Here is a 21,667-nt window from a genome sequence, read left to right as displayed (position 1 = left end):
GACGTCAGTAAACCCCGTGGCTGAATGGTGTTCAATAACATGATAGGACACAACTAGGGCTGGGCGGCATTGCAGAAATTATTATCACGATTATTTTTTTGATATTGATCGATGTCGATATTAATCACGATATATAATTTGATGCTGCTTAAGCCTGAAGAAACCAGAGTGTTCATTAGTTAAAACATACACTTTTGTTTATTACCATATTTGTGATAAGGGAACATTTAATCACATTTAAATATAAACATTTAACTTCACAAAAATGTTTTATCTGCCCCCAACAGAACAATATAAGATAGCTTGCCTTGTAACCTATTGAAAATAATAAAAATAAAATTAAAAGCTCTGACTTCTTTCACATTAAACTCCTTTGGCAGGGCTTCAGAAAACATCTTAAATCTTGTAGAGGCACAACCAATAGATAAAAAGTAAAAAAGTGGATGAACAAAGGCCCTGGCACATGAACTGAACTTTGATACATAAAATATGAACTATGTAGTGCTTACGTAAGAGCAAAATGTAAACATTGTAAAACCAGATATTATGCTACATAAAATAATGTGTTTAAAACTAAAAGATCTGTGAGTGACTATGACATCAAACTCCTTTGGCAGGGAGGCAACAATCTCAAATGTTTGTAGAGGTTTATTTCTGCTGTGTGATTGGCTGTTAGGTAAATCCATATCAGAACAGTTGTTTTTTTTATCAAGCATTTATGTCTAATGCTTATCGTCGTAATCAACGTGAGTTTTATCGCGATTAATAATCGTAATCGAATTATTGCCCAGCCCGAGACACAACCTGACTAAAGGTGCGTTCACACATTTGTCGCCCGTTCGCGTTGTCGCCCAAGTTTTGTCGCGCGACAAATCATAAACTGTCGCTGTGCAAGTTTTGTCAGGCGAATTTGCTGCGGTTCACCCCAGACTGCACTGCAGGGAACGGTTGGCCGGTTGAACGCTGATTGGCTGTTACGTTACACATGTCACGCTGTCATCACGCGAATGTCGCGGCAAAATTGAAATATTTCAACTCCAGCAAATTATTCGCGCTACAAATCCTCGTTAACGCACTTGCCTGTGCAGGGCGAAAGTGTGGCGAGACACGTTTTGTCGCTGGTTTTCTCTAGCGATAATTCGCCAGAATCGCGTCTCTACGTAAACTTTGTATGGGATCGTGTCGCCCCTTCGTGTTTGGTGTGAACGCACTTTAAGGATAGAATTCCGCTCCTGTCCATCTAAAGTCTGTTAATCCAAATTCTCTGTTTGTAGTTGCACTCCACTGCCGTTCAATGAGCTGGACGCAGGGTAAATAAACAACCCGTACTGTGCTGTACTGTGACAACCCCTTCCCTCCCCTCACCTCGCCCTCTCTGCCTCTTCTCCTTCTGCTCGCTCAGCTTGTCCAGCGGCAGGTCGGCCATGTCCAGGCCGTAGACGGACCGCGCCAGCACGGCCGTCAGGGAGTCCATGATGCCCGCCCACTCGGCCACCAGCTCGTCCCAGGCCGTGAGGGAGGACAGCACGGCCAGCAGCTCGTCCCACAGCTCCCGCGAGATGAACACGCACAGGTTGGCCCGCACCCACGCCACGATGATGGTCTGGAGAATTTTTTTATTTTTCAGCTGTCATCTATATTCTCTGCGCGGGTATTACCGTATTTACAGTAAATATAGCTGTATAATAGCTGGATATTATATGTGGTCCGGCTTTGGAAAATGTAACCTAAATAAATCATTGCCTGTCAATAAGTAATAAAAGAGATCTACTGATCTGCACGTACATCGGCATGAAACACAGGGTAATGAATCTAAATGAAACAGGATATTTAAATGAAGGGAACAGAGAATATATTAGCATTGTGAACACGATTCAATTAAGTAGTTACATGAAGAGCATCATCCTCTCTGACTGTCAACACTCAATATATAGGCGTACTCAACACACTGCAATCTGCCTATTGGTTTCTATCGAGGACATTGTGCATGCTGGGAACTGGTGGGCTTCTGTTTGAGCAGAGTTGTTTCCTCCATCAACCTCAACCCTATCATCCATATAACACGGATACGCCATACACTATGAAGCAGTGTGTTTCTCAGAGAGGGAGCAGACGGCGCAGACTGACCCTGAACAGTATGGCTGCTAAGCTCTCTGCGAAGGCGTCCTTCCGCTGGTCTTCCTGCGGCCTCTTCATCACCGCCTCCGTAATCCTCAGCAGCACCTGCAGCATCTGCTCCCTGTGGAACACACACACACACACACAGTCACACACACACACACACACACACACACACACACACACACACACACACACACACAAGCATAATTAAATTACTTCTTCATTACGCAAGACACACAGGCATCCAGGGAACCATACCGGGAAATCTGATTGCTTCGTTACCACATGAGACAACACAAGAAGAGAGAGTCAGGCAAGATGTGGAGGGGGAAAAGTATGTCTATATTTGAAAGATTGTGATACTCAAACATACACTTTGTCCCCCCCACCCCCATTGTGTGTAAAAATACATAATTCAATGACCTGAATAAATACACAGATACAATGATACAATAATGACATCCCCCGCCCCCATACTTTCAATCTTCCTCTTATATCTCTTGAATAACATCTCGCATGTCTCAAAGTTCAAGATGCAGTCATTCCACGAAGAAGTTAGTTAATAGTATAATATCCTGTCAAAGGGCTTTAGATCTCTCCAACTCTAATCCAATCATTCCTTAAAGGGGAACCAAACCCCCTGATCCTTCCATTAAAACATGCTTTCAGGTTTTTAACCTTCGGGGCAGAGCTGTAAGCTCCCCTTTAATTCAGTTTCAATATGCTGCGGAGAGGTGTGTCCCATCAGCTCTTTAAATCAGCAGGTTACCGGGCAACCCTTTCTGCCAATCAGTGGTAATGCATGCAATAGCAGGTGTTTAACCTGTAGAGGGAGCCCTCTACAATGAAGCCAATGTACAAGTGGGGCTGGGGTTCCAATGTCCTTTAACACAAGGAGGAGGGAGGAGTCACAAAGAATCAGATCCAGTCTGCAGACCCGTTTGGAGTGTGTGCGGGTGAGAGGGCGAGGGCTGACCATGTCTGCGTGTTCATGGTGTGCTCCATGATCATGTGGCGGTAGATGCTGAGCACGCCCTTGCACACCTCCACCTGGTTGTCCAGCAGCTTGGCCACGTCCTGGCAGGGCTCCAGGAGGAACACGTTGGACGAATTGGTCAGAAACACCTGGAGGACGCACACACATACATACATACAGTCACACACACACACATACATGCAGTCACACACACACACACATACATGCAGTCACACACACACACACACACACACACACACACACACACACACACACACACACACACACACACACACACACACACACACACACACACACACACACACACACACACACACACCAGGGTTATGAACGATTGAAAAATGTGAAAGAGGTCGAACACAGTCTTTGATATTAAAGAACATTGATACACGCACACGTGTCAAACCTCACAGGCATACTGGATTAGATCAGATAATATTGTCCAGGAACTTATTGTCCATCATCATTCATACCAAATTATCATTTGAATGGGGCTCCTAATAAAAAAGTGCAATCCGGAGAAAATCATTGCGAAATTTTGTGAAGGATTCTAATGGCAGCGGGGATTAAAGGAGTTCTGGTGCGTTATTTGACCAATGCAACCCCTGTGTATATGTATTGGGTTCAACCCTGTGTGGGAGAGGGGTGGGGGCAGACCTGCAGGGTGGACTGGACGCCAGCCTTGATGTCATGGTTCTGCTGCTCCGTCATGGAGCCCCGGCTGATGGCGCTGCTGAAGGAGTAGGTTCTCCCCCAGCTGGACGTCCGCTTGTGACCGGGGACTTCTGCCACCTGCCCGGGTTAAGACAAGCATACGTCCGTCAGGGGGACGGCTTACACACACATCACGCTGGGATTCAGCCAATTTCATTAGTCGTTTGTTCTTTCACCGTAGAGGTGAAAGGATGGGTATTCAATTTCTGAATTGTCAAGATGTATCTGCTTCAGGACGTTGGATGACAATTACAGGAGTAGACGAGGTGGATGAGAATATAACGAGCATTGCATAAGCTTAGTAATGTGAAAAAGGTCAAATCCTTGCAACAATACAATAAGGATGTTTTGTCTTTTGTGATTTGTGTTCTGTTAATGATACAAAGATAAGTTTTTACGATGTTAATATGCTCATAAATAATTAGTTGCATATTGACAAATATTATGTACACATTTAACATTTGATTCATACGATGAGTAACCCTTAGTGGCAGCATGAGCAGACCGATGATATGTTTTGGTGTGAGTCAAACACATATGTCAGCAAAGGTATACTGAGAAATGAATTGCCATTTAAGCTGTGCGCTCTCCTTGTACACAGCCAGAACACTAGACAACATTACACGCTGTGCTTTTAAAGCAATTACAGTCTAACATGACATACTACAACATAATCACAATATCGCTCTAATGCGATTTGTTTATTCGTGTGCATTTAAATGCTCTCTGCATAATTAGACCTCAAATACACGGTAGATGGTAGATACATGGTAACATTAGTGGGTGTCCTTTACAGCCGCTAGGGTACCGTAGGGTTCATTTGCATACCATATGTTCACTGAGTGTAAAGTAGCGTCAGCATATTTCCACGGCCATATTTCTCGCATTCACCTGCACCCTCTTTAACATGTCGTCTGCGGTGGACGCGTGTGTGTTTCAAGTGTGTGCGTGTGTCCGTGTTCTGACCGGTGGACAGGCGGTGGGGGTCTCTCTGACGGGGGGCGGCTGGGGGACGGCGTCCACCTCGTCCTCCTGGCTGATCTTGTCCGGCTCCGTCATGAAGCTGGGCTTCTCCTGCAGGATCCACTTCCGGTACACCTTGATCACCTTCCGGGTGGCTGACGCCTCGCACGACGGCAGTAGGAACGCCTGCAGCCGGAGACGGCGACGTCATCGTTACGTTTAATGTTGACATTATGCAGGTGGGATTGCAATAGGTGGTAACATGGCTGTTTCTCATTTCAAGCCTTCACGTTCTAAAAGGGAGCTCTGCCAGCATTTTCACACAAGTATGCGAGTTTTGCAGGGATTGAATACTTCTAAACAGTTTTCACCCTGAACCCCCACTAGAGGGCGACACTGCCCAACTTAAAGCCAGGCAATATATTTCATTAAAATAGAACATCAAAATAATATTTGAATAATAATAATAATAATAATAAACAACTAAATACATTCAAGGCATATCCTTACTTTTCTATGCATTTTAATTCTATATTATAACTGATATTCTGGATCTTCGGTTAGAACCCCTACCTGGTGGAAGACCTCGTTGACAAAGTTGACGTTGTCGCGGGTGGAGAGCAGGATGGCGTGCACCATCTCGTACACGTAGCGCTGCTCCTCCTCGATGCTGCACAGGCTGGAGTCGCTGGCCCGCCGGTCCGACAGGGTGCTGCTGTTGGAGTGGCTCTTCTCCGGCTCCCCCGCGGGGCCGTTGGGCTCCCCCTCTCCTCCTCCCCCACCCCCTCCTCCTCCACCGGCCCCTGCCCCCTTCTCCTTGTCCCTCTCCCGCTCCTTCTCCTGGCTGCTACTGCCTGCAGTCACAGTCTGGGAGCAGAGGCGCAGAGTGTTTAGAGGACAGCCTGCTGGGGTTATGTTCACACAGTCAAGCCCACGCGCTTACTGATGCGCTACATGGCATAAGATCCCTTCTGCCATCTGAGGACCGGATGGTACGGCAAAAAACGTATATATGATACAATTAATATAATAATGACAATAATAACTTATACTGTAACTTTCATCCGACAACATCGCGGAGAAAAATACTTAAAATGTTGGATACGAGGATCAGGTAAAAAAAAAAGAGAAAAAAACCATTGTGTGCCGTCCTTTAAGTCGACGCATGGTCATGTGTTCAGTCTACGTTTTGATGCAAGGTGGCAATGCTCGGCTCTCTGCTGGCCGACTGTTTTCAGAGGTCACGGGTCAAACCGCAGCATGACCCTGCACACGACGGCCGTGATGTATTCATTTTTGGTTAACCCTTTCAGTCTAAAACAGCAGCAGCTCTGTGGCGCAGGCCGGGGCCCCCCCCCCGCTTACCTGGATGAGTTTGGGGATGACCTCTGTGCCGTTCTTGGCGCTGGGCACGGCGGCCGCGGAGCTGACGTACTTCTTCTCCAGGAAGAAGGTGACCAGCCAGGTGATGAAGGCCACGCGGGGCGCCAGGTACTGGTCCCGGGTGCAGAAGGTGCTCTCGTTGTTCCGCGTCACCGGCACGTACAGGGGCTTTGGTCTGTGGTGGGGGAGGTCTGCAGAGAGAGAGAGAGAGAAAGAGAAAGAGAAAGAGAAAGAGAGCGATGGAAAAGGAAGGAAAATGGAGAAAGAGTAGAAAGGACAGAAGGAAGTTATTAATTGAATTGTACTCCAACAATAGATCACAGAAAAAGCAAATTACCTTTATTCATATCAATGCAGATCTGGAGGACAAATATAATTGCATATTTCTGAGCTAGAAATCAGCTGCTAATGCAGCTCACAACACACAATATACCGTCAAACATAACCATTATTTATTATTGAATGTCCTAGATTAGAGTGGTTAATAATTCATGTTCTTTACAGACTGGATGTCTTTACATGACAGCTGTGACTCTTTTATATCACTTTGCTCGACAGTATTCCCCGGAAGTCATCCAGTTCAATAATATGTACACACGAGAAAACAAAGTGATTTTCTTGCCTCCAAATCATACTGCATGCTAATGTACAATCCAGCCACACGGCTAAGTGGAAACGCCCTGCAGCGCCGGCTGAGGCTTACCCAGTAGAGGCTTGTAGAGGTTGGTGAGTTTGGTGAAGGAGGGGAAGAGGTGTGGAAGGTAGTACTTCTTGAACAGGCTGAAGAGAAACCTGAAGCCTGTGTCTTGGGTGTCTTTGTTCTTCCATTCCAAGCTGGAAGCCTGGAAGAGAGGCGTCGCCGCAAACATCAAGACGACGTCGCTCTCGGTGGAACGTTTTTTTACAGCTACATCAGACGATCGCTGATACCTTGAGGAACAATGTGCAAGAGGGAAGACATATTGAGTTTGTGCTTTTTGAGGCTTGTTGTTGCCGTGTGGCTTCACCTGCGTCACCATGAACTTGAGGAGGGTCTGCAGGACGTGGCAGGTCTGGTCGTCGGCCACCTTCTCCCCAGGCAGGGCGGGGACCAGCGGGGTGATCTCTTCAGGGACCACCTTGGCTGCTCACACACACACACACACACACACACACACACAAACACACCGTTTATTTTTTCGGTCGCACTTTCCTTGACTTAAAGGCATGATAAGACTGATATGTTTACGTGTGAGGCGAGACGCGGCGACAGACGCAGGTATTTGTGTCTGTGACATCCACAATGTTATCGACGTCCACGACAACACTAAAAGCATAGAAGCTTTTTAAATCATTGATTGACTTGTTTTACGCAGACCTCAAAAAATAGAAAGAATCAATAGATATGATGACCAAGCCCACAGAAGGACTCATCGTTGTTATCCGTCGGCTATAGCTGTCCCAAGACGTCCCACTCAAAATAGCCGCTGTAATGCAGCCTTTGAGTCCGGGAAGAAAACATAATTGAAGCTCCAACGCACTTGGATAAATAATATCCTAGACGATACGCGACAATACAGATTGCTATATATATCTATATCGATATAGATGTCCCCACCTTCTAGCTCTTTGCATAGGGGTCCAAAATGTACATGTTTTTACCTGCGAGAGTGACCAAGTCTACTAGTCAAGCATCTGTTTCCCTCCGTATCCGAGTTATGTGTTTTAATGTTTGAATGTGTTTTATTTGGACCCATTAGCCGGGTAAGGGGGGGGGCTGGGGGGCATGGTATAGAGAGGGAGCCTGTCTGACCGTCGGGGGGGCTGGAGAAGGGGTTGTAGATGATGGTGTCCAGGGTGCAGGGCCCCCGGGTGGAGGGCACGGCGGGGAACCCGGGCACCAGGCAGGCGAACACCAGCAGCTGCTCCTCGGCACAGTTGTCCCTCAGGGCCTGCAGCCACAGCAGGAAGAGACGGATCCCCTCGCCACGGATCTGGAGGGGGAGAGGGACCACTGTCTGTTGCCAACGGAAACACTAGTCACCCGTGAGCGTACACAAGTGCGTCATTTGGCCTGGACAACAACGACAAAAAAGGGAAGTTGGAAGTGAATAGGCTCGGGGATTTACCTTGAACGAGTTTCCAGTGTGCAAAAGCTTTTTCAGGATAGAACCTTGTTGGAAACAAACAGAGCAACACGGTGAATAAATACGTTGGGCTTTGTAGTGTTTTGTTTTCGAAGGCGTTGTAAATGGATGATTCAATATAACGCCGGAATAACAGAAGCTACAATTGTTGAAATATGTTGGGTTTATTTTACCACCATGCACAACACATCAACAGGGAAGGGAGTAATTGTGCAACAGTGTGTGTGTGTGTGTGTGTTAGAGAGAGGGAGTATGTGTGTGCCGCTTGTTTTCCTGATAGAAATCAATTGGACAAATTTATGAAGCTAATCGGCCTCCGCTGCAATCAAATGAGACATGTGCTTGATTATTGCCAAATGATGTGTGCTGTGTGCCTGCCTTTGTGCATGTGGATGTGGCCGTGTTTCGATGTGTGGATGTGTGTACGTGTATCTTTGTGTGTGTGTGTATCTCTCTCTGTGTGTGTGTGTGTGTGTGTGTGTGTGTGTGTGTGTGTGTGTGTGTGTGTGTGTGTGTGTGTGTGTGTGTGTGTGTGTGTGTGTGTGTGTGTGTGTGTGTGTGTGTGTGTGTGTGTGTGTGTGTGTGTAGTTGGAGGAACCGGTCCCCGACTCATCAGGTTAAATCAATGATGTTCGCCGCGTTGTTCAGAACAAAGTGTGCAAAACAAATTGCTTTGCTAGTCCGGGGCTCAGAGAGAACAGTTTGGAAGAGATGGGCAGGAGGGTGCGGACCGAAGTTCCCTGGGCGCTAAGCACCTCTGGGCCCAGGTGTTTCGGCGCCTTCCAAGTGGCACGTTGGAGAGGAAGAGTTGATTTTTTCGGACACTGAAAACTCGAGCAAGCCTCGTCGTCTTAGTCTAGTATTAAGGACAACGGTGTCTCTCTCTCTCTCTCTCTCTCTCTCTCTCTCTCGCTCTCTCTCTCTCTCTAAACCTGACCGCCAGGGTCGGAAATTGTTGGGTGTGGGGGAAGGGGGGTTGCTCTCGAGGAAGTAAAAGAGTGAAGAGGGAACTTGGGAGCCGGCGTTTCCCCTTCTGGAGAAGCGGGGGGGAAGAGGTGAAAGAGCTGTCGGTGTGTTCGTGGCTTGTTCTTTTTGTTTGGAGGAGGTGGTAAGCCTCTATATCTGCAGTAGCGAGCCCGGGGCAAGGGTCAGTCGATATTATCCGCCAAAACAAGGACCATTTAGCTGCAAAATGTCTGTCAAACAGAGCCGTTATAATTGAGGTTATCACTTTTGCGAAGGGTCTTTCCTGCCGGCGTGGCGCTGCAACTGTGCCGGCATAATTTGATTACTTATTTGCATTTCAAATTAAGTGTTCATTTGCATTTTTTCATCTACATCCCACTCCAAGACTATTTTTTTTTTTTTAAGAATGGCTTAGGCTTGGCTGTTTTTTTTTGTTTGGTTCCTTTTCTTTCATATTATAACAAGAGGTTATGCTTACATAAGGAATGTAGCAACGGGTTTTGTTCTATCTTAATGTACAGCTGTGTGGCAACAACACTGCTCAGCCAACTCTCATAACCAGGCTCAATTAATAGTAACTCTGGGAACCTTCTCATCATACATACCTATACTGTGGAACTGCCATCGGCTGTAGATTTTCTCTGGTAGAAGTTGCAGGATTTTCTGTCGAAAGGAAAAAAACAACAAGTTGGATAAATTAAGCAATAACGTTAAAAAACAAGTGTAGCATATAAATCATGTTTCTCTTTGCTCCAATAAAGCTCTGTTGACTCGGACAGCAAACGTAACTCTAGCATTTGTTCCAACTGTGGACACAACACCGCTAGAGAAATCCTGCGGGAGCGCATAGGAGGGGAATCGATAGATCATCACTCAAAGATCAGCCCTAATGGAGAAACAAGTGGCGAGCAGACGACAACCTGCAAAGCATAGACTGGTCTGGCATCAGCGCCGAGGGGACATCGGTGACAAATGTCATCGTGTGGCCGAACTAATGCTCCCCAACTCAATTAGAGATGCCCCGGGGCCTCTCAGCGGCCTGCAGGGAATGAGGTCCTCTGGGGAGACGAGAGAGGGATGAAGGAGGAAGGGGATAAGGGCGGGGGCAGGACGGACGGTGTAGGTGTAATGCTATGCTATGCTGTGTGTGTGTGTGTGTGTGTGTGTGTGTGTGTGTGTGTGTGTGTGTGTGTGTGTGTGTGTGTGTGTGTGTGTGTGTGTGTGTGTGTGTGTGTGTGTGTGTGTGTGTGTGTGTGTGTGCGTGTGTCAACACACTGGCGATGCGGAGTGGTTGCCGCTATGCCGTAGCGTGGGCGGTTAATGGTTGATTTCCTCCTTCCTCGTCCTCTTCTTTGTTCAGAGCGGTCGATGCCCCATTTGGCACGCCACTCGGCGACGCCGTAATCGCCGACCTAATGAGACTTTGTGATTGCAAAGGCGAGAGGTCAAGCCTTGTGCCTCGCTGCTCCAGGTCGCCGCGGTGTCCGTCGGCTGCGCTGATTAAAACTACCCCAGCCGGAGACCCCTTTCGGCTGTTAGCCGCCTAACAACCACTGAGGTTTGGCTCGCCGAGAGGGGAGAGAGAGAGGAGAGAGAAAATCAAAAATCACGGGCTGGAGGTTGAGATGATTGCTGGACAGCTTGAAGGAATGAGATCTCGCCACCGAAGGCGTTTGAGAGCTTGGGAGGGGAAGCGAGAAGAGGGAGAGATAGAGAGAGAGAGAGAGAGAGAAGGGATGGCGGTGCATGTCCTCAGAGCTGTGTGAGGGCGCAGCGGTTGACCAAATGTTGTGACCTTCAGCCTTGAATTCCCGTTCCATTCCCTTTTAACGGCCGTCCCTTGATCGTCGTCATAATACATCAAGCCTAAATGACTATAACTATTAAAATGATTTCATTGTTATCATCAGTTTTGTTTGAATGGGGAAATGACATTCGCACTGCTATGATCCAGAGTGAATGTCCTCATGTTTGGACTACAACCTGAAGCTCCGGTTTGTCAACAACCAGCTCTCTCTCTCCCCGGTCTTCCTCCACTCCGTCCATGGAGTGCAAACCCCTGTCGCTCTCAACAGCCTCGGGGAACGAGAGAGACGTACCACTGGAGAGGTGGCGGGGCCGGGGGGACAAGGGGTGGCTGGAGGACGGGTGGAGGGTGTCTGCACGTCCCGGTAGTCTCCTCTGTGATCCAGAGGACGTGATAACACGCGTGTGCAGGCGTGTTGCTGCACCTCGATATTGATCCCCGCCTGGGATTATCTCACCTCCGCTTACAGTCTGCATCGTGTACCCCCCTCTCCCACACTCTCTCCGTCTCTATTCTTGGAGACGCAGATCCACTATCCTTGGTGGGAACACACCAGGGAAGCCTGCCTAAGCCTTATCCCTGTATGTCTGCCTGTGTGTGTCTGAATGTGTACATGTACGTGTGTGCGTGGCTGCTGTGTGTATGTATATGTAAACCTGCATGTGTGTGTGTGATTACACACACAATGACATATTCTGTTCGCTCTCCTCACACAGCCAAGGGGTGGGGAGGGCCTTGAATGAGCAGGGGAAGCTGGCTCAGCGAGGCCCCCCGTGGGGAAGCAACGGCCACTGCGACAAAGGGGGAATTTACCGGCTGACGTGAGTCCAATGTGTGTGTGTGTGTGTGTGTGTGTGTGTGTGTGTGTGTGTGTGTGTGTGTGTGTGTGTGTGTGTGTGTGTGTGTGTGTGTGTGTGTGTGTGTGTGTGTGTGTGTGTGTGTGTGTGTGTGTGTGTGTTGTGCAGGCGGGCTGGAGGCTGTGCTCTAATCTGGAGCAGTACTCCCAGCATAGAGATGGAGGCATTACTGTGGCGCGCTCACAGGCCTCGCCACATTTACATGATCCGCGCTTAGATTTCAGGCCGCGCCGCCTGGACATGGCGTAGAATACGCTACTCTCCGGAGGGGGTCCGCAAGAGCGCTTTCCCCCCCCCCCCAACTGCAGCTGGTGGCGCGCAGTCCAGGCGCTTTGGGGAAACTTAGAGCCAGCATGGTGGGTTGGAGTATGAGACGGAGCGATGGGGATGAGCTCTGTGTGTACAAGCCGATGAGGCAAAGCTCGGAGACTTAGACCATATTAAGAACTGAAACACAGGGTAATGATAGTCTACAATAACCTTTGGCATTTGTTGTATTGCATGTACAGGGGGTTGAGATGTGTATAAAAACCCATGATCATGCTTACAACTGTGCATGTTCAATACCGTAAACCATGTCTTGGATTCAATTAAAATGTAAGTGACATGAAAATCAGCACATTGCCAGGCGTGCACTTGTATTCAGCGTTTTTCAAGTAGATCTGAGCCTATCAAGTGAGCTGAAAGGAAGACGAGTGACTGAACACTGTATATTGTTGGTAAAAAAATAACTATCTGTGTTACATAAGGGCACTGCGAGGGCAAACTAGGTGCTGTTATTTACATATTAACCAAATTACTCTAGCTAGCGTGGATGTGGCAAACAATTTGAAAAGGCACGGCAGCGCAGATCCCTTATTCCCTCAAAATACAAAGCCTAGAGTAGAGTTATAGTTCTAACATCACAAAAAAAAACTCCTTACAGGCTTTAGCAATAACTAGAACCAACCTTAACCGTGCCTTGATTAAGTTGATAAAGAAATGTTAACTTTTCCTTCGGGCCCAGCAGGTGGCAGCAGAGTGCAACGTAACCAGGTTGCTCATCAATACAACAATAGTGGCAAGAGCCAAGGAGCACAAATGCAGCACCAGGGTGAGGAGGCAGGAGCAGCCTTAGACAATGACCGGTTTAAGGCAGGGGAAAGGCACTGCAATGACTTTAAATCATTAGCAAAGCATTAGGTTTTATATAAATGCAATCAAAGTTTGAGACCATTTTCTTATCGTCTATAAATATAGAATTTTAAATATAGCTTAAAGTCAATCTCCAGATCGGTCAGCATCAATCTGGACGTTATAGGGAAATAAAAACACCTCAACCAAGACTAATGGTTGTTTGCTCTTTCTGCTTGAAATATGAAGGCTTTATGTTTCCATTAGGAGGACGGCTTCCGTCACTCTCACCAGGAAGTGCGCTCTGTGGGAAGGTGAGGGAGGGGTCCAGGTGGGAGGTGTCTGGGGCCATTAGCCAAGGGAGAAGCCAAACAAAGAGCCAGAGACGAGATAGCTGATGGCTGGCCATGATACAGGTTGGCGTTCTATTATTCATGACCTACTTGGTGAATTTGCATAGGGAGGTGGGTCTCTGTGCCGCCGTTTAAAACACTATCACAGCCAATCGCTTGGCTGCCACGGAGGGTCCTGGCTCGGGCACGGTTTGCACAATAATGTGGGCCGAGTCATCTCTCACCGTCATCATTAGTGTTTATCTGGCCTCACCTCATCCCAGAGTTTTCCCCAGGACACTGGGGAAAACTACCCTCAGGGTAGAGGGGAGGGTACCTACCACAAACCGTCCTGTGTGTTGAGGATAACAGAGTCGCTCAGATGCACAATGGTTTCATTGTTTAGAGGTTGTAAAAGACCGACATCGGGTTCAAAGAAACAACACCAACAACATGGCCTTTTCGAGCGTTACAGATGTCCGATATCAGGCAGAGAACTTATTGAAAGAGATGTTTGTTTTGTCAAAAGACTCTGGTTCGGACCTCCTTGACAGAGTGTGGAACGGTCTGAAGCTCTTTCACTCAATGCCTCACTGTAGTTTCTTCCAGCCTATATTGCTGTCGGCTCAAGCAATGATGCTCGGTACAAAATAACCAATTCAAAAGGTTCTGCTCGTAATCAGTCTACATGACTTATCATCATCACAAAACATTGCCAGTATTCGGGCGGATAAAAATATACCCCAGATTGCTAGGGTTGATGACTTAGTGGTCTGGAATTCAAAACACTGAGTCAGGGATGATAAACGGTGAAGGTTACAGTGAGGTCACATCCTGGAAATAGACGCGGCTCCCTGGGGAAGCGAGCTGACATATACCATTTCAGAAGAAGGTTGCTGGGTCACAGCGCTACGGACATCACTCATCGTCTGTCCGTCAACATCTGTCCGGAGCTGGGAGCCAGGAACTCAGAAGAGATTAAAAGGTTACCTGCGTGAACGAGGGAGGCCTACGCTCGGACCAGGGCCCTGAGTCAGCTCATTGAGGCGTTTGGCGTGGTATTGGAAGAATAATGACAGCAGTCCATACCAAGCAAGTTTTCCCACCCTCAGAATATAAACGGCCAGTGTGCGAGATTCACTCGAACATAACGAAAGTGAAAGCCGCTTGTTCCACATCGATCTACCCCGATTTGCAATGGTAATCAAGTTTAGAAGGGGCGGTTATACAGAGTCAATTTGATATAATGTGCCTTGACATCAATTTGATGCAGGGACTGAAGAGCGACAGCCATATATTATTCATAGTCACTGATTGGAGCGAATGTGCCTTTTAGGGGTGCTGAAAAGCCTCACTCGAGCAAAGGAACTTTCTCATGAGTTAGCTTTAGAAACAAAAGCCAGAGCAGCAGTAGCATAACAGATGAGCTGACGATGCACACATCCCTTCTTGTTCTACCGAGCATGCTTCGTGGGAAAAAAGATAAAACATGTCTCACGAGTAAACAATCCACGATACATAAAATAAGACCACGTTCAAATTTCAGATACACTACAATGTGGGCTATTCACATGAAAAGGGACTCATCTTTATATTCTTTCCTAAAGGAGCACATCAAGGCGTCCATCAGCCTGTGGGCTTGGCAGGTGGATGGATGAGTAAAACTAAAACAACTGGTGGGATCTTTAAACAGAAGACACTTCTTTCAAGCTCAAATGTGATCGGATGAGGTCTAATCTCTCCGTCGAAACACAATATGGCCTCATAAGCCTGGTGATTTAGGTCAGTGAGTGACGGTCAACCTTTGGAGGATGCACAGAAAATTTACCGGGGCAGCTGCCGCAGCCAGCAGCATACAAAACGATATCGAAAAAAGAAAAACCCACCCGAGGCATTACAAACCAGCCAGTCCCCCCGTGTGTGTCAGGGGGAGACAGCCAAAAACTGAAACAAAGGGACAACAAAGACGGCTCCGAGGGTCGGGGAGTCGCACTGCCGTGGCATTCTCCCAGAGGCACTAGCAGCGGCTCTTCTCCCGGGTGCTGCGTCACTGGCCGACGAGGCTGTGGGTGCCTCCGTCGTACCAGACACAAAGAGAGCCCGGACTGGAGATGAGGTGGGGGGCGGGGACACCACAACACACCACAGTTTAGGGGGAAGAACAAAAGAATACTACCCCCCCCACCAGACACACCCACACACACCACTACAGTGTTGTTTATAATGGGGGTCAGTGGGTTGGATGTGCGACCCATAGAGAAAAGGGGGTCACATGTCGCATTATGATGGTAACATTACCCCCATGGGGCATGGGGGAATAAATAAAAAACCCAAAGCGCTTACGAAAAGACCTCCATGTCCTGCAAACAAGGAGTCGCGGTAACAGAGACGATTACCTCATAACGAAGAGAAGACGGAGAGAACATCCTACCGTATTTACCCATGTTGAGGCTGTGGATAAGGGGGGATGGAGGGGGTTGTTCTCAGACTACGGTTGTATGGGGCGGGGGAGTGTCGGAAGGCACGGAGCTTCCAACTGGATCGCTTCCTGCGGGGGTCCGTCTCTATTCGCGACCTCATCTGCACACCAACCCCCGGAACACAGAGACTGGCGCTCATTGTTCGGATTGGCATAGCGTTGTCGTGGGAACACGGGGCAAAAAACAAAAAATCGAAGTGAATGAGAAAATAGCAGCGGCGATATCTGTGTTAACGCAGCGGTACATTACATAACTTTCTGCACAAAACCACCCTCGGTGTTAACGCGACTTCAAACCATTACAGCGTGTGTAAATGTAATTGTGCACGCACAAAATAACGCATGGAAATGGTTTTCCCCTCAACGGGGTGGCGATGTCGGTGATCCAGCATGGGTAATCGAACGTGGCGTCTTGACAGAATGTCGCAGGCGGGGTGGATCAGAGCAGACAGGGTATCAGTCCTGTACACGCCGTGAGCTTATCTCCTAGCCACAGCGTATAGCGGCCGCCGTCGTAGGACACGACCACAAAAAGGCGCACGTTGACGTGGCTAAGCGGCTTTCGGTAATGGTTTCCCTTTTAAAAACATGAACCCCCCCAAAGTGCGGGGGAGACAAGTGAATCTGGACTTTCTACTTCATAGGTCTGATAGTGGGCATCTTGTATGGAAGTCGTAGAGGCGGGATGACCCTGTTTGATGCTCAGGGGAAGGCTGAGGAGAAGCCAGACGTATTAAGGCTCCACACAAACAACCGCAAAACACACAGGACCGAGTAGAAGGTCTTTCGCAGGATCTCTCCAGTGAAACTGTTTTTTGGCAAGCGATTACATTTGAAAAGTTCTTAAAATATTTTGATATCGGGCGGCACAAATTAAAAAAAGGACTGATAAGAGATATAAAAAAATCATAAAAAACTATTTCACATAGGACAGACATTTACTTTTTTTTTTAAGGAAAAAGATGTGGATGCTAATATACTGTCAAATTTTTGCAGATTCTGAAGTAGGGAAGAGTACAATTTTTTTTTCACACAATTTTAGTGAACCATCAGTTGAACCAAAGGTAATTATATGCATGCTTACTGTGCATCAGGCAAACTAAAACTACTTACATCTAGTGCATAGTGCTCTTATGGCAACGTAACTCACAGCATTGGTACATTATGTAACAATGTTAGAAAGAACCCAGAATGCATTAGGCCTGGTCCATTAGCGTCACAGCTAATAATGGCGCACGGCCAGACACGGCTTTAACACAGAATTGATTCCACGGAGAGACAGACAGCCTGACAGACAGCCTGACAGACAGACAGACTGGTGAGCGTGCACCACAATACTCCCAGACCCAGACCCAGACCCCCCCCCGGTATCATCTTCCCCTGTCCTGCTCTGGGAAAAGAAGACCCTTTACGGACCGGGTTTGAGCCAACCTGCCTCACTGGGTGTGAAAGGTCTATCCCCTGTCATCCTCCAAGGCCCCGCCCTGGGCAAATGTAACTGGAGAGCGGGCTGTTTGTATTGGAAACAGGAGCCTCCCTCGCAGTCAGGTGGGAGAACAAGCTAGGGGAGGAGAGGACTTTACCCTGCAGAAGAGAGCGCGCCTGGATGGGAGGCCAACCATGCATAGCTCACACACGGAAACACACTTTACATTAAACACATGGGAAGGGCAAATATACTATGAAATATATACACACACACACAATTTAAATATGTATACACACGCACACGCACACACACAGGATGGAAAACACTCCATCAGAGGCAATTGTTTTCGCTTTCATTAATTCAACATACAATTGGGTACTAGGCTATTTGAGGTAATTTCAGGAAGTATCCTGACTTCTTCATGGGGTGTCATGGAAACTGTAACCACTCCCATCAGCTCAGTAAACAAGGTAGGGCCTCTCCAACTGGACACAGGGGCGATAGACGGCCATCAGAACTGGATATAGAGATATAAATAGACTTACTTCAAAAATAAAGAGGATGGAGTCCAGCTCTTCCCTTTGAGATTTGTTCCCTGAAAGAGAAAAAAAATATGGTTCTTTGTGACATTAAGAAATGTTGAAGTGCAAACATGACAAAAATTGCATTCTCAAACTTCTATACCCCAATTAATTAATTGCAATGCCACAGTGTGTAAATCCATTTCCATAATGACTTAAACAAAGTAATGACCACTGTGATGATACATAAATTGTGTGTCATTCCAGGTTTGGCGCACTGACGAAAAAAATGACTTCATAACTGTCCATTCGCTCATGAGCACACTTTTGCTTAATTGGAATATTAATTAAATCCCTTAATGTCGCTTAAATAGCTATATGACGACTACCAAACAGTGCTCAATGTGGGCCAAGTGAAAGGATATTATAGAACAAAACATTGCAAAGGACGATTCCCCAGAGTGCGTCTGCAGCCCGCGGTGGCCTATAAATCAGTCTGATAATGGAGTCTATAAAACCTGGGGCTCCCCCACTCATTATTTTAACAGAGGGACCCACATGGGTTCTCTGGTGGTGAAAACAAAACACATCCAGTGGGTTACCTGCACAGAGCAGTATTAAATTATGTTTTGCCGACTTGCCCACAGCGATCATCACATGAGGGACCTTCTTTATGAAGTGGACCACAGATTGGGTGTGGGGAACTTGAAACTCGCTGGAATGCGAGTGTGCTATTGTCGCCAAAGCCACTAAAAGACCTTTTCAACTTGTAGGGAAGATTATCATTATTTTGATGCCAATAATAGATTTGCAAAGGGGGGGGGGGGGGTGTGCCACGGTCCTCACCTTTTTGCTTTAAGTTGCTTTCCAGTGTAATGAAATTTTCATAGAAGATAAAATAAATCTGAGAACAGTTACTCTCGAAGAAGGTCTTCAGCTCACTCTTCTCGCTGATGTCTGTGAATCAGAAAAACAGAAACAAAGGCAGAGTGCATGAATAGAAGGTTTCCTGAAAGGATTTATGCATAATTAGACTTATAATCGCAGGACCAAACTTGGTGGCATCGTACAACAGGCACTCAACACGTCAAGGATAAAAGAACAGTCAGAATAACAACACTGCTACAGAGATACTCCAGGGCGAACAATTAAATCAATGCCTGACCCACATAAAAGCGTGGACATCGCTCACTGTTGACACATCTCCATAGGGAGGGTGTGGTTGGTGTGTGCGTTACCAGACTGAAAGAATGAGGGGGTCTCTGTGCCAGAAGAGAATACCCACACACACACACACACACACACACACACACACACACACACACACACACACACACACACACACACACACACACACACACATTGATCAGTGGGGAATTACCTCACACACACTTGTGCCTTGTATCTAGGACATCCTCACGGTCCTCCCTCTACGAAACAATCTGCCTCGCTTCACCAGAGTAACCCTTACAAATAAGTAGGTAAGTAAGTCTGTGTGACTGTGTGTAGAATACAGCGTGACCTCTGCCGGTTTTGCAGGGATTTTCCGAAAATCCCCTAAAATGTTCTGACCTTGATCACGGTGTGTGCGTTTGGCAGTGGGTATGATCAGGTTTTTGGTTTTGGAAGGAGACATAGCTTGGCTTGGCCTCCGTCCAGGCCGGGCTGAAGGGACCGGGAACGATTCGGTCACACGCACACACACACAGTATTACACACACACACACACACAGTATTACACACACAGTATTACACACACACACACACACACACACACACACACACACACACACACACACACACACACACACACACACACACACACACACACACACACACACACACACACACACACACACACACGCAAGCAGGGAAACTGCAGGCCGGCCGCGGGACACAAAGACAAGTAGGGAGACGTTTGCGCCACGGTATCGGAACGCTTCCTAAAGCGGGGTGTTGGGCGGGCGACCGGGGTGTCTCACGTACAACGCCGGTAATGAGAGAGGCGTCCCAGGCCTGGATGATCAGATACAGGCTAGGGGAGGAGTGCTGGCACTCTAACCGAGCAATTAAGGCTCACCTTCTGCTGCGCGTCTCCACGCCCCGCATGGCACGCTGGACGTTTACCAGCCGCCGCCGTGCTCAGGGAGGAGGGCTGGCACGTAACGGGCAGCGTGTCAGAAAACAACGTTCCCGAGGCGCCGAAATTAATGTTGGGGACAATGAAGACATCGTAACTCCGTGGTAATGACACTTTTCCTTTTTGTTTAACGGGCTTGGAGTGAATGCAAAGAGATAAAATACTTGCAAGTACAGCACATATATTTATATAATGTACACAGCACACACGACCGCACACACACGCGCGGGCACCCACGTGCACGTACACTACACACAAACAAACGCAAAAGAGCTTGATAGGCAAATTCACCTCCCCAGCCAGGGCTCCTGTCCTCCCTGCTAGAGACTCTGTTCCCTGGAGAGAGGCTCATTATGTTGAAGGGACAGGAGCTGGACTGCAGCTGCACAGGAAACAACTGACAGGCCTGTGTCTCTGGACAGCCAAGCAAAGCTGGACACGCAGGAAAAGCTGCATCGGGCTACAGAGCATCTTGGCTAGATCTTTCCTTTTTGCAGTGAACCAGAAAGCTTGCATAATGCATAACAATGTGCCAAGTGTCAAGCTGCAAGGCATTATCTCCAAATCCATGAGCAGTGTTTACAAAAAAAATGTATGGAAGATCCTAGGCCTATTCAGGCTTTGTGGGATTAAATGTCACCAAACATAACACCGCTTTAAGTAGATAAAAGAAAGGAAAGTACACAATGTAAGCAAGACTAAGTCCCCGTTTAGAAAAGTTTGCAAGTGAAGCACTGAATCCTATTTAGTCATTATGGTTGTTTTAGAGTTTAAATGCAGGGGGGCAAGCGTTCTCTGAATATTGTTATTCAACTGTGAAAGTACAGCCCTATCTGTTGACGCTGATGGCTTCTCCTTCTGCCACTGATGCAGAGAAATGCTGATGAGAATGAAGACGTGATTAACTGGGCTATATCAGAGCCAGGTATATACCTGCAGGCTGTGTCACATCGAGGAGTTGTTAGGTCAGCCTGTTCTACTTAAGACTACTATAACAACAAGTCCGGAATCAATGAGGGGTCACACACAGACAGTGTTTGTGTGTGTTTGTGTGTATGCAAAAACAATGTTTTTTATCCGTTTGGCATCAACTGACATCATTCTTTTGCACTCTCATTCTCAAACACGAAGAGACTCATTTATCACATTTGTGCTTTAAATCGACGATTGTTATCTTTTTTGGACACACACACACACACACACACACACACACACACACACACACACACACACACACACACACACACACTTCCCCAAAGGAGACAACACTTCATTAAATAATATTCGCTCCTACAAGCATTAAAGTGTAAAATGCTGCCTCATCCTCATTTGTGCTCTGCATTCAAATCTGAGCCTGTACTGCCTTTCATAACTTAATGTTGACTCAGTAATTTACATTTGCAATTACAAAAGCCATTAATTCTCTACAAATCGAATAATCTGTATTGTTGCTCCAAGTGGACTATCACATATGGGCTTAATATAATAAACAAAGTAAATAATAATAGGTCATAAAGGCCTCACTATACACTTTAAGCCTTTCAACATCAGCTGATGTGTCTTCTTATATAAAGAGAACATAGAATTGCCAATATAGGGAGTCAATAGACCGGTCTCAATAACGGGCCTACTAGCCACTAGACTACTAGTAGGAAACATATGCTCCCGGTCCGGTCTTCATATCATAACCACACATTGCAGGGAAACATGAATATAATT

At 47.1% G+C, this 21,667-nt stretch overlaps 1 protein-coding gene across 1 annotated transcript in view; it reads right to left on the bottom strand.

Moving 5' to 3' along the window:
- ralgapa2 (Ral GTPase activating protein catalytic subunit alpha 2) overlaps window positions 1-21,667 on the bottom strand; it is a 91,365-nt gene that overhangs the window by 57,712 nt on the left and 11,986 nt on the right. The window contains 14 exon segments of the mRNA XM_060052345.1: window positions 1,366-1,603; window positions 2,128-2,239; window positions 3,098-3,246; window positions 3,776-3,910; window positions 4,799-4,981; window positions 5,369-5,662; window positions 6,161-6,369; window positions 6,882-7,020; window positions 7,186-7,301; window positions 7,971-8,151; window positions 8,287-8,330; window positions 9,876-9,933; window positions 17,833-17,882; window positions 18,655-18,765. Of these exon segments, the coding sequence (XP_059908328.1) occupies window positions 1,366-1,603; window positions 2,128-2,239; window positions 3,098-3,246; window positions 3,776-3,910; window positions 4,799-4,981; window positions 5,369-5,662; window positions 6,161-6,369; window positions 6,882-7,020; window positions 7,186-7,301; window positions 7,971-8,151; window positions 8,287-8,330; window positions 9,876-9,933; window positions 17,833-17,882; window positions 18,655-18,765 (2,019 nt within the window).

This window comes from Gadus macrocephalus, chromosome 5 (assembly GCF_031168955.1).
Source record: "Gadus macrocephalus chromosome 5, ASM3116895v1".
NCBI lineage: Eukaryota > Metazoa > Chordata > Actinopteri > Gadiformes > Gadidae > Gadus > Gadus macrocephalus.
Note: the sequence above shows the minus strand (reverse complement) of the source record. Positions and strands in the feature narration are given on the sequence as shown.